At 40.7% G+C, this 13,770-nt stretch overlaps 1 protein-coding gene across 1 annotated transcript in view; it reads left to right on the forward strand.

The window, feature by feature from the left end:
- pparab (peroxisome proliferator-activated receptor alpha b) overlaps positions 1-13,770 on the forward strand; it is a 30,440-nt gene that overhangs the window by 11,696 nt on the left and 4,974 nt on the right. Inside the window, exons 3-7 of the mRNA XM_017485720.3 lie at positions 1,021-1,178; positions 3,258-3,396; positions 7,880-8,079; positions 12,846-13,055; positions 13,388-13,631. Coding sequence (XP_017341209.2) covers positions 1,021-1,178; positions 3,258-3,396; positions 7,880-8,079; positions 12,846-13,055; positions 13,388-13,631 — 951 coding nt within the window. The remainder of the gene's footprint in view (positions 1-1,020; positions 1,179-3,257; positions 3,397-7,879; positions 8,080-12,845; positions 13,056-13,387; positions 13,632-13,770) is intronic.

The raw sequence follows: 13,770 nt of genomic DNA on the forward strand, positions 1-13,770 counted from the left end.
ATGGATTTGAATAACATGAGTAAATATCACTCAATATGTGTCTCCTACACGCTTGGGTATAATAGAAATGCTTTGATTTTGGAAGATAATGCACAGATTAGAGCATGCCTGGACATGCATTAAAGACAATGTGTGTGAAGGACACAAAACTAATGAATCACAGGTTGCAAGGCAAACATTGAACTAAGAAGCAGGGTGTGTGCGGCACCCAGGCAGTCTGATAGGGAATAAATAGAGCTGTAAAATTAGAAAAGGAAAAGAGAAAAATAAGATAATATTCATTGTAATTAACATATAACAATAAGCATGCATGGTTTTTGAGTTACTTACAAGGAAATGCTTCCACATAGATTTATTAATCCAAGTGTTGCAGCATTCTGTAGTGTATAGGGTTTTTTTCATTTGTTTGTTTGTTGTTGTTGTTGTTTTTTACTGCTGTAGCTCTCAATACTTTTCATGAAATGCTAAATGATCCTTTGCAAATGTCCTGTGATAGTATAAGGCTTGTAGCTTGTTGCATTACGGTTAGTATTGGTGCTTAGTTTCAAACAACATTATCCCTCAAAAAGCCATAACTTAGTACATCATAACCCATAGGTGCCCCCCCAAGGAAACAACATGCTAGTCGAGGTTTTCAGGGCGTGTATTCTCTTTCCAAAATACAGTATATTTTGGTTTCTACTCACTTCACAGAGTACAGTTTGAGTGCATCATTTGAAATAATATTTAGCCATTTTCATCCAAGGTATCCTCAACACAAGTGGCCTCGAGACATACTTGGAGTCTGTGTGTAACTATCAGTGTTTCCTTCTCTCGTATCATGCAAGCAGCAGATCATTACAAAATACATAGAAATGTCTTTTGAGTGTATTATTTGTCACTTTATGATGCAACTACGCTAGAATTTTAAAATCTAAACTGAGTAAATTGACCATTTGTATCTGAAAGTCTTATAAAACAGGTCAAACTGACTGTACACAAAACTTCATTTGATTTGTGTGTGTGTGTGTGTGAGAATAGATGCTCTAACTCCAGCCTCGAGTCCGTCTTCAGTTGTGTGCGGGGTCGTAGCAGGACAGGAAGAGTTCACCTCTGCTTCTCTAAACCTGGAGTGTCGTGTGTGTGCGGACCGAGCCTCAGGATATCATTATGGTGTCCATGCTTGTGAGGGTTGCAAGGTGAGACAAGAGGCACTTTCCTTTTTTACTGTGAAATTCAAACCTCATTTGCACAAAATCTTTTTTGTTGTGTGTGTGTGTATGTGTATGTATATATATAAATATACGGGTGCAGAAAGCATGTGGTCAAATAGAGCATGTCGTATTCTTCAGGATAAGTGAGGACTGGCCACTTATTTTACCTACACAGAACAAAAACTTTAACCAGAGATAATGGTATTAAATGCTACCACTGCTATTAAACATATTAGGAGTGATTACTTTTAGTGGTATGAGGCTGTAATGATGATAATAATAAAAATAATAAACTTTATTTTATAGAGTGCCTTTTAAAAGCAGCTTCTCAAAGCCCTGTACACAAAATTAGCAGTACACAGAAAAAATGTAAAAAGTTAATAAGAATAACACTAACAACAACAACAACAATAATAATAATAATAATAATAATAATAATAATAATAATAAAAGTAGACATCAGCAGTCAAATGCAAGTTTAAAAAAGTCTTAAATTGAGCTTTGAAAATGCCAATAATAGGAAATAATGACATTTTATTTGAATGCTTTGGAAAAGTGAATGCCAGTTTTGTACACTGTGGATTACGTGCGTGTTTTGTGCAGATGCATCAGCTTAAGGATCGTTCAAATGTACTTCACCCCAGAGAAAACAGAACCAAGCACACTATCTGGCCACTTGCACGCAGCACACACTCCCATCTACTCCCCCCGACATGCACAGGCCTTTACACACACACACACACCATCACTCACTGTTTCAGCTGGACAGTCATGTCCATGGCCCGTGATTAGGCCAGGGCAGCCACGTGCATGCTGTCTCCCTGCTGGACTTGTGCCCCCAACCTTTTTGTCCTCAAATCAACCAACACACACACATACGTGCAAACACGCACGCACACACACACACATACACTGTTCTTGCTGTCCCAGTGGATGCCCTGTACTCACTATCATCTCACTTTCGTAACATTATGGATGTGTCTTGGGACAGAGTGGCTAAATAGGAGTGAAGAAATTTCTGGTTAATGGCCCTCATCTGCCTGCCAGCCAGCCTCCCTTTGAGTGTCCACACTGCTGGCACTGGTTATTGGTGACTAACTGTTTATCCAGATTGTGCAAGTTAAGTGATTTCAAGATTGTTACGATTGTGTGGTCTGATGACAGGACTTGCACTTGTCTGGTATATTGATATAGCTGTTTAATCATAGGCAGTCTGGGTAGAATCCCAGGTGGGGCTTTCAATGCGCTTATAATTTATTGGTGGTCTAAAGTCTCAATGTTGTAAGTTGTATTTAATACACAGTTACAAATTCATGTCTGGGATTTATTTCCCATCACATAAAGGGTTCTTCAAGGGTTCTTTGGATGATTACGAGTTTTAGCTTTCTGAAGGGATTTTAGAGCCTTTTATTAAACATTCTAGGATTCAGTTCGGCAAGGGTTCCTTGGATGATTGTAACAAGTTTCCTAAAGGGATTTTACTTGGAACCTTTGATAGAATTTTGTAGGCTTTTAGATAGAGCTATTAAAGGCTGTCCTAAGAGGGCAAAGCAAAAAATATTTTAGGAGGAACCTCCTACAGGTGTGTTATTTCCAGTTACAGTACATGTGTACAGTAAGACATGATTCAAGATATTGAAAGAGGAAGTATATGCTCTGTATTACAGAATTACTAGGAGATTATGCTGTTTCAGTCATTCATTAACTTAATTTCTACTGATCATAGCTGTGTATCAAAGTTAATTTGGGTAATTCACACAATATTTTTTTTGTTATAAACTGTAGCTAATTATTAAAATCTCAGTGTAACTATATCTTACAAGGTGCAATACTAAATGGAAGAGGTTAAATTGATGAAAATTAAATACATAATAATAATAATAATAATAATAAGAAGAAGAAGAAGAAGAAGAAGAAGAATAACAAGTCTTTTTTTGGGGGGGGGTGTTAAAAAAATAAATTACAGTTTGATACACTAGGTAAATCTTTTCAATCTCTATATTTGCCATATTTGGGATGCCTGATATCAAATCCATCGAACTCTTGAATTTCTGCTTTCTACAGGGCTTCTTCAGGCGCACGATCCGCCTCAAGCTAGATTATGACAAGTGTGAACGCCACTGCAAAATCCAAAAGAAGAACCGGAACAAGTGCCAATACTGCCGCTTTCAAAAGTGCCTAGCTGTGGGCATGTCCCACAATGGTGAGTGTTATACTATTAACACACACACACACAATTAAACCCTGATATAGGCACTGCTGTTGAACTCTCAAGTCTGACTGGTCAGAAGGTGATTAATTTTCTATAACAGCACAGCTTCTACAGAAGTACAAAACAAATCACAGGTTTCTATTAATGCACTATAATACACTGTTGCTTCTATAGTAACACCTAGCACAATGGTCATACTGTATAAGGATTTTATTTTTATTTTTTAAATATTGAACAGAAAATGCATACTTGCTGCCATGGTGAAGCTGTACAACAACATCTATTTATTTAAAGTTTTCTGCAAGGCAAGTCTTCAGAACAGAGGACATTGCAGTTGCTCAGTAGCATGACAAGCATTTTTTGCCTTATTAACTTCGAGAGAGAGAGAGAGAAAAAAAAATAAAGAGGCTGGTGAAGGAACAATATGCCAGTATGCATTGTGTTAACTTAACTCAGTCTGATTGAGCCATCTCTACCACTCGGTTTATATATGTTTATGTTAAAAACATTCACTAAATGTTTCTGTGTCTTGAAATAGTGGGCCTTTTGGTGACTTATGTCAAGTGACTTATGGCCTACAGTATAAGTCACTTATATGGCCATAACTCACCTGTACTAGGCCTATACTGTCGGGTCTGTTAAAAATCTTAAACATTTATTGTTGTTGTTGTTGCCCCAAGGAAATAGGTGTTATAAGAAAATGACTACATGGAGGCAGTACACCACCCCATCTTTGGTTATTTTCTTAGCAGAGCATATCCTGTCATGTCAAGGGCAGTGGTGGCTTGGTGGTTAAGGCTCTGGGTTACTGATCAGAAGGTCTGGGGTTCAGGCCACAGCAATGCCAAGCTGCCACTGTTGGGCCCTTGAGCAAGGCCCTTAACCCTCTCTGCTCCAGGGGCACTGTATCATGGCTGACCCTGCACTCTGACCTCAACTTCCTGACATGCTGGGGTATGTGAAGAAAATAATTTCACTGTGCTCTAATGTATATGTGACCAATAAAGACTCATTATCATTATGTTTTATTCCTTACATTATGAATTAGTGTATATGTGGGTAAGCAGTAGCACCGTTTCCACTGAACAGTGTGGCACAGCACAGTATAGCTACTAATCCAAACCCTGAATTATCTATGCCGTAGTATTTAATTCCTACCGTATGATGGTACCTGAAAGCATCGAAGGGGTTCTCTGAAGGTTGTGTTGTGGTAACATTATTTCCTGCACTCTGCAGATCTTAACTGGAAAAACCCTAAAAGCAATAAGAACAATGGAGGAGTGTTAAAGTGTGATTTCCTTTTATTTAACATTAGTTTTTTTTGGTGGAAGGAAAAAAAAAAAACATAACGCATGTGACCAAACAGAACTTTCCAGGTCTTCCACTATGTTTGATCAGACACTACTAATGAAGATTTCTATACAGGAAAGTGCTTATTTAAAGAAAGGGAGACAAAAGTCTGATCAGGTGCCTATTTAGATTATTCACCAAACCAGTGACAATATATCGTTGAAATGGCTGTCAAAATCTGACAGAATTGGTGTAAATGATGTGTGATCTTTGTCTCCAGAACATTAAAAACACATAGGCCAGGTTTACCGAGGGGCTGGATTTGCATAATAGAGCCACCATTTTGAGATTTATGAATTCATATCTTATATAAATTATTTCTGACATACTACTACGTGCAGCCCAAGTGATTTTTCAGACTTGTCCGACTCAAGTGACAACTACTTCTGGTTTACCCGAAATGTCCTTGTTCGATACTCTTGGTACCCTGGAGAAACAACTTCGTATTCAACACGAATGTGGGCTCATGTTTTCACAGATTAATGTATCACATCGTACCACGCTGTTTAGTGAAGAACACTACAAGGGAGGCACAGTTTGGCTTGTGAGCCTAACATGTGTTGGGCAAATGATCTAAGCCTTAAAACTATCCCATCTCTTCCAGTGACATGGCCTATCACATGACCAGGTTGTACAACACTCTTCAAGATATACTCAGTACATTATTTAGCAATAGATTGCATTCAGAATGACACTGCAGTGGGCAAGGTGACATTTTATTAGTATGCTTTGTACCATGATATCAGATCTCAAATCCTAGTTTCCTGTTGCTAGAAAAAAACAATGCAAACGACAATCAAGTTATCTCAGACCCACTGTGTTAGCTTAGTAATGTGTTCCATGGCCAAGCACCAAGCACAGCGCTTCCCTTCTGAAGATCAGATAGCAGCTTTCAGTTAAGCTTTCTCTCATTGCCTCTTATTACTGCTTATGTAGGTTAATCATTCAAATAAAAGGGCCACCAGGTCCATGGTTCCAAAAGAATTTTGAGTCTAAAAATTATGTTTGGTCTATTATTTTTTGGCATTTGAGATCGACAGTACGTCCCTTTGTTCACATGCTCGGGCAGTCATAGGAGGTGTGCACCATGTCCTTGACCTAAAAACTTTTTGTGCACTGAGCCCCCCTTTTTATGTACACATACAGCGTGGCATGCTGACCCTCAACCCCCCGCTGTACAGAGCTTCAGTGGTGCCACACTATAAATAGCAGAAAGGGTGAAGGGAGTCCAAGTGACATCATGGAACAGAGTCAAAACAGACTGTGAGGGTTCAGGAAACATGTGGGGTCAGACTGCCAGCTGGATGAGCAGTGATTTGAACTTGCCGAATAATATATAAACATAGATAAATAATTATGAATGTTTTTGCTTTATAATAATTCCATCCATCCATTTTTCATAACGCTTATTCTATGCAGGATCATGGGGGAGCTTGAAGGGGACACTTTGGGGACAGGGCAAGGGACACCCTGGATGGGGTGCCAACCCATCACAGGGCACAATCACACACACACACTCGCGTACTAAGAACAATTTGGAAATGCCAGTCAGCCTACAACTCATGTCTTTGAACTAGCGGAGGAAACTGGGGTACCTGGAGGAAACCCCTGAAGCACTGGCGAGCATGCAACCTCTGCGCACACACGGCGGAGACGGGATTTAAACCCCAAACCCCAGAGGTGTGAGGCAAACGTGCTAACCACTAGGCCACCGTGCCCCCCATAATAATCACAATTGCTAATTGTACTTTTAACTGCTAAGTAATATTTAGGTTGTTCTTAATATTGGGCATTAAAAATGCTTTTAATTATAATTATAATTATATGGGATATTTAATTAGACCTTGACCAAAAATTTTTGTTGAACAGTGAAACACTGATCAGTTTGCACATAATCATTGTCAAGATTTTGTACGGAGCATTTTTCAAGTTCAACTGTGTGATCTTGCTGTCATACTACTTCTGTCAGAACAGATGTTTTTAACTGAGTAAGGGTGTTTTAAGTCTCATATAACTCATACATCTGGCAGAGAATCAGTCGTCATAGGATGGAAATAACACCTGCACTTCAGCTTTAGTGCACTGGCTCATTTTGTTTCTACCATACACTTCCTCAGTCCACTTGTTCATGTGTGACTATGTGCATTTTTTGAACATCTCAATATTTTAAGCTAGTTGTCCCAGCTCAGATGGAAGTTTAAACTCCAATAAATGTTATACAATGTTGGTAGAAGACTGGGAGTACCATGTATACAGATAAATTATACATACTACTATAATAAACCATATCTTTTTTGAGTATGTGAAAACCTACGTAAAAGTAATTCATTGACGTGGCAGTACTTGTGCTAGACTGGCCAAGGGGATCAATCCTCTCAGAGCAAGGCTATCAGATATTCTTATTCTTGAGCTACATATCTGCTGGTGCATCATCAGCAACAAAACCACCATCCAATTTCAGTGCACTTAATGCTGTAGTTCATGAGATATAATGTCTCATGAATATTTGGTTAGTATGGTTAGTATAAAAATGAGGATGTTTTCCATGAATAACATGGCAGCTCTTCTGGCTAGTAAAAGTGAACTATATACTTGGACAACCTCAGCTGATCGATAGAGCCAGTCAGTAAGGTTCCATTCCTGATAAAATGATTCTGAAATGTAAGCTGAAATCTTAACATCAGCCAAATTCTGGGACATCATGAACTTGTCACATGATAATATGCAAGGATTTTCATCTTTGGATAGAATCCAGCTTGAATTTTGAGTTACACCACTCCTTAGGGTCTATTACCAAGACACCAGACATACAGAGTCAGGATTTGCAAATAGTGTGTTCAGGCTTGCAATAATTTACTCTCAGGACTGACTCAAATCTATAAAGTGCATTCCCTAATCCAAAAGAAGAAAAAAACAATGATGTGCTCAGTCTAATTGATGAATTTCAAGCTGATTCAACAATAGTTCACTCACACATATACCTCCAAGTAGGGATGTTGCAAGCAATATGTTATAAAAAAAAAAAATACTGATCCATTAAGTAACAATCAAGATATAACCAGCCAGCAAATTAAGTATTTAACATGTTCTTGACCTGAGACATTATGCTCTGTTTTGCATGCAGCCATCCGCTTTGGCCGAATGCCCCAGTCCGAGAAGCTGAAGCTGAAGGCAGAGATACTAACTGGGGAGAGGGAGGTGGAGAATCCTCAGTTAGCTGACCAGAAAACCCTGGCCAAACAGATCTACGAGGCTTATCTGAAGAACTTCAGCATGAACAAATCTAAAGCGCGGACCATCCTGACAGGCAAAACAAACACACCAGTAAGATGAGGCTGCGTTTTATATACGTCATGTCTTGTTAGAGGTGTGCATGAGACAGTTTTTTTTTAAATCCATAAGGAATTCTGACCAATCCTGCCTGCTTCTGAATTCATGGCTTCTTAATTCATGAATTTGTCCAGTTATTATTTTTGTTTGGACGTGCCTGTCAAATTTTCTAATGAACGTTGTTTGTTCTATATCCATAAAATATAAACAAATATGTGATTTTAATCACAGCAACCCTGACCCTGATTGACTGGAGATAATTTAATGACTGCTGCCTGCGCAAACCGTCTCAATCAGTGCACTCCTATGTTAATGAATGTGGACTTTCTTTGTTGCGCACACTTCATACAGTGCATCCAGAAAGTATTTGCAGTGCTTCACTTTTTCCACATTTTGTTATGTTACAGCCTTATTCCAAAATGGATTAAATTCATTATTTTCCTCAAAATTCTACAAACAATACCCCATAATGACAACGTGAAAGAAGCTTGTTTGAAATATTTGCAAATTTATTAAAAATAAAAAACAAAAAAAGCACATGTACATAAGTATTCACAGCCTTTACCGTGACACTCAAAAATTGAGCTCAGGTGCATCCTGTTTCCACTGATCATCCTTGAGATGTTTCTACAACTATATTGGAGTCCACCTGTGGTAAATTCAGTTGATTGGACATGATTTGGAAAAGCACGCACCTGTCTATATAAGGTCCCACAGTTAACAATGCATGTCAGAGCACAAACCAAGCCATGAAATCCAAGGAATTGTTTGTAGACCTCCAAGACAGGATTGTATTGAGGCACAGATCTGGGGAAGGGTACAGAAACATTTCTGCAGCATTGAAGGTCCCAATGAGCAGAGTGGCCTCCATCATCCATAAATGGAAGAAGGTTGGAACCAGCAGGACTCTTCCAAGAGCTAGCCGCTCTGCCAAGCTGAGCGATCGGGGGAGAAGGGCCTTAGTCAGGGAGGTGACCAAAAACCTGATGGTCACTCTCACAGCTCCAGCGTGTCTCTGTGGAGAGAGGAGAACCTTCCAGAAGAACAACCATCTCTGCAACACTCCACCAATCAGACCTGTATGGTAGAGTGGCCAGATGGAAGCCACTCCTCAGTAAAAGGCATATGACAGCCTGGCTGGAGTTTGCCAAAAGGCACCTGAAGGACTCTCGGACCATGAGAAATACAATTTTCTGGTCTGATGAAACAAAGATTGAACTCTTTGGCCTGAAGGGCAAGCGTCATGTCTGGAGGAAACCAGGCACCACTCATAACCTGGCCAATACCATCCCTACGGTGAAGCATGGTGGTGGCAGCATCATGCTGTGGGGATGTTTTTCAGCAGCAGGAACTGGGAGACTAGTCAGGATCAAGGGAAAGATGAATGCAGCAATGTATAGAGACATGCTTGATGAAAACCTGCTCCAGAGCGCTCTGGACCTCAGACTGAGGCGAAGGTTCATCTTCCAACAGGACAACAACCCAAAGCACACAGCCAAGGTAACAAAGGAGTGGCTACAGGAAAACTCTGTGAATGTCCTTGAGTGGCCCAGCCAGAGCCCAGACTTGAACCTGATTGAACATCTCTGGAGAGACCTGAAAATGGCTGTGCACTGACGCTCCCCATCCAACCTGATGGAGCTTGAGAGGTTCTGCAAATAAGAATGGGAGAAAATGCCCAAAAATATGTGTGCCAAGCTTGTAGCATCATACTCAAAAAGACTTGAGGCTGTAATTGGTGCCAAAGGTGCTTCAACAAAGTATTGAGCTGTGACTGTGAATACTTATGTACGTGTGCTTTTTTGTTTTTTATTTTTAATAAATTTGCAAAGATTTCAAACAAACTTCTTTCACGTTGTCATTATGGGGTATTGTTTGTAACATTACACATATTTAATATATTTTGACTTTATTTCCCTTGTATAACAGGCAGTGAATGATGTGCATAGTATTTTTTTTTTACATGGAATCTCTACAGCTCATATGAAAAATGTTTGCTAGTTATGTATGTAACTGTGGTTCTATAAGCACAAGATAACCACAACGAGCGAATAATCGCCTGTAATAACTTATGTCATATTGTCATGAGGAACTGATCCACCTTAGAGCTGACTGTAATGCTGTTCGGAGATGAATTCCACACTCACACCACTGGGAGGCACAATGTTAACCTTGAGTAACCTGGAGAAGGGGCACAGTAATGTTAACCTTGAGGAACCTGGAGAAGGGGCACAGTAATGTTAACCTTGTAGAATCTGGAGAAGGGGCAGAGTAATGTTAACCTTGTAGAATCTGGAGAAGGGGCAGAGAAATGTTAACCTGGTAGAATCTGGAGAAGGGGCACCGTAATGTTAACCTTGTAGAATCTGGAGAAGGGGCAGAGTAATGTTAACCTTGTAGAATCTGGAGAAGGGACACCGTAATGTTAACCTTGTAGAATCTGGAGAAGGGGCAGAGTAATGTTAACCTTGTAGAATCTGGAGAAGGGGCACCGTAATGTTAACCTTGTAGAATCTGGAGAAGGGGCAGAGTAATGTTAACCTTGTAGAATCTGGAGAAGGGGCACCGTAATGTTAACCTTGTAGAATCTGGAGAAGGGGCAGAGAAATGTTAACCTGGTAGAATCTGGAGAAGGGGCACCGTAATGTTAACCTTGTAGAATCTGGAGAAGGGGCAGAGTAATGTTAACCTTGTAGAATCTGGAGAAGGGGCAGAGTAATGTTAACCTGGTAGAATCTGGAGAAGGGGCACAGTAATGTTAACCTTGTAGAATCTGGAGAAGGGGCACAGTAATTTTAACTTTCTAGAATCTGGAGAAGGGGCACCGTAATGCTAACCTTGTAGAATCTGGAGAAGGGGCACCGTAAGGTTAACCTGGTAGAATCTGGAGAAGGGGCACCGTAATGTTAACCTTGTAGAATCTGGAGAAGGGGCACTGTAATGTTAACCTTGTAGAATCTGGAGAAGGGGCACAGTAATGTTAACCTTGTAGAATCTGGAGAAAGGGCACAGTAATGTTAACCTTGTAGAATCTGGAGAAGGGGCACAGTAATGTTAACCTTGTAGAATCTGGAGAAGGGGCACAGTAATGTTAACCTGGTAGAATCTGGAGAAGGGGCACAGTAATGTTAACCTTGTAGAATCTGGAGAAGGGGCACAGTAATGTTAACCTTGTAGAATCTGGAGAAGGGGCACAGTAATGTTAACCTTGTAGAATCTGGAGAAGGGGCACAGTAATGTTAACCTTGTAGAATCTGGAAAAGGGGCACAGTAATGTTAACCTTGTAGAATCTGGAGAAAGGGCACAGTAATGTTAACCTTGTAGAATCTGGAGAAGGGGCACCGTAATGTTAACCTGGTAGAATCTGGAGAAGGGGCACAGTAATGTTAACCTTGTAGAATCTGGAGAAGGGGCATAGTAATGTTAACCTTGTAGAATTTGGAGAAGGGGCACTGTAATGCTAACCTTTTAGAATCTGGAGAAGGGGCACAGTAATGTTAACCTTGTAGAATCTGGAGAAGGGGCACCGTAATGTTAACCTTGTAGAATCTGGAGAAGGGGCACAGTAATGTTAACCTTGTAGAATCTGGAGAGGGTACAGGGTAATGCAGCAGTATAGCTTTCCTGGAACAACATGCCTCTAAGAAATCCTCAGAAGGAGGAGATGTTCTTTGTAGAGTGGCACATCACTGTAGGGGCCTGGTGACCAGCCCCTGTAAGCGATGGTGTTGATGTCTGTCACCTGTTGGGCCGCTTTCTGTTATACAGCTCCTTGTGATGGACAGATAGAATTGGCACTGTCCAGTCTTAATAGTACTGTAGTGTGCTTACTAGGAATATCAAGGAAATCAGCAGGTTGGAGCATGCCAGTGTTGTATGCAAAGGAGGCAGAAGCCACATCGCAGTTGAACTCTAGATTCTTTATCAGACTGGAAATACTGAATATACAAATAGCATCCTCACATTCCTGAAATGAGGTGCAGGAAGGAGAATTGGTTTTCATCCTATTAGTAGGACTCAGCGAAAGCTTCTGCTGTGCGTGACAACCATTCAAGGATAACTGAGCCATGTCGGATATCAGGTTGTCCACCTGCCTAGAAAGTGACTCAGATAGCTTTTTTCCGATTCTTACTCTGCTTGTCAGTTTTCACCGGGCATGGACATTTATGACTTGCAGGCTGTTTAGCTTGCAGCTGGGGATGTCCAAACTGAAAATCGCTTCTCTTATATGGGCAGTGCCCAGGCTTGTTCATCCTCAGCTCCCTTAACCAGCAAAGAGAATGAGGGCACACAGATGGAGACACAACTCCAGCCCAAGTGTTGTGGATTAGCAGTCTAACTAACATAACATGCTAAACTGTTGTCAGCAGGCAGAATACTTGACTGCCCTAGCTGCTTAGCCACAGGCCTGCTCATCAGGAAGGGTTAGCAGGAAGTGGAATGCAACCTACCTCCAGCCCCTGTATGCATGTTAGCAGAGTCCAGCTAAGGTCCGACTTATATGAGGAAAGAAGTAGAAAGAGAAAAGATGACAATGGTATTTATATCAAATACTTCAGCATAAGGCCACTTCCTGACTTGTTGACAGTTTCTGCATGAGAAAGTATATAGGTGATTCTCACCTCATCTGTCAGTAAGGAGGGATAAAATAGTGCTACTTATACAGACATTAAGGGGAACGTGAATAACACTGGTCTCTCTACATTGAAAATATGTTACTCAAATTTTGGTCTTCTTAGTCTTTTTTTTTGTATTCCAGCCCTTTGTAATCCATGACATGGAGACTTTGCATCTAGCTGAGCAGACTCTGGTGGCAAAGATGGTTGGCACTGCAGGTGGACTGCTTGATAAGGATGCAGAAGTGCGGATCTTCCACTGCTGCCAGTACACGTCGGTGGAGACTGTCACAGAGCTCACTGAGTTTGCCAAGTCTGTTCCAGGCTTCTGCAACCTCGACCTGAATGACCAGGTTGGTGCTATGACAAACAGCAAACAAAAGAGAGAGCTTGAAAGTACATATGGAGCTTGACATTTTTGCTATTTGGAGGCCAATGGAATGGCTTTCCAGTGAATTCAAGGTATTACAATGGCAATGCTTTTTCAGTAGGGCATGTTTTAAATGATTCTGGCACTAATTTACTGGTGTTCTCTCCAGTCAGACTAGCCTATTGGGCCAAATCTCCATAAATGTTCTTCTCTGCACTATTTAAAAAACGGAATATAAACACCCTTAATCACAACACTTCCCTCCTAACTGTCCTCTTTCTAACATTATACTGTATATTTGGTGTTCTTTCTTAGGTAACACTGTTAAAATATGGTGTGTATGAGGCACTCTTTGCCATGCTGGCCTCTTGCATGAATAAAGATGGATTGCTGGTTGCCTATGGCAGTGGCTTCATCACACGAGAGTTCCTAAAGAGCCTGCGACGACCTATTAGTGACATGATGGAGCCCAAGTTCCAGTTTGCCATGAAGTTCAATGCACTGGGACTGGATGACAGTGACCTGGCCCTGTTTGTGGCAGCCATCATCTGCTGTGGAGGTAAGAGACATGAATTGAATAACAGACTGCCTACCTTGTGGACACATTTAGTTTTCCATTCTTCATGCTGTGTAGTGTGTTGCCACAAACTTTGAATAAATCAGATGAGTTTTGTGCTTGGACTGACCGGGTCTCTTCA

The sequence above is a fragment of the Ictalurus punctatus genome, chromosome 14, assembly GCF_001660625.3.
Source record: "Ictalurus punctatus breed USDA103 chromosome 14, Coco_2.0, whole genome shotgun sequence".
Classification (NCBI taxonomy): domain Eukaryota; kingdom Metazoa; phylum Chordata; class Actinopteri; order Siluriformes; family Ictaluridae; genus Ictalurus; species Ictalurus punctatus.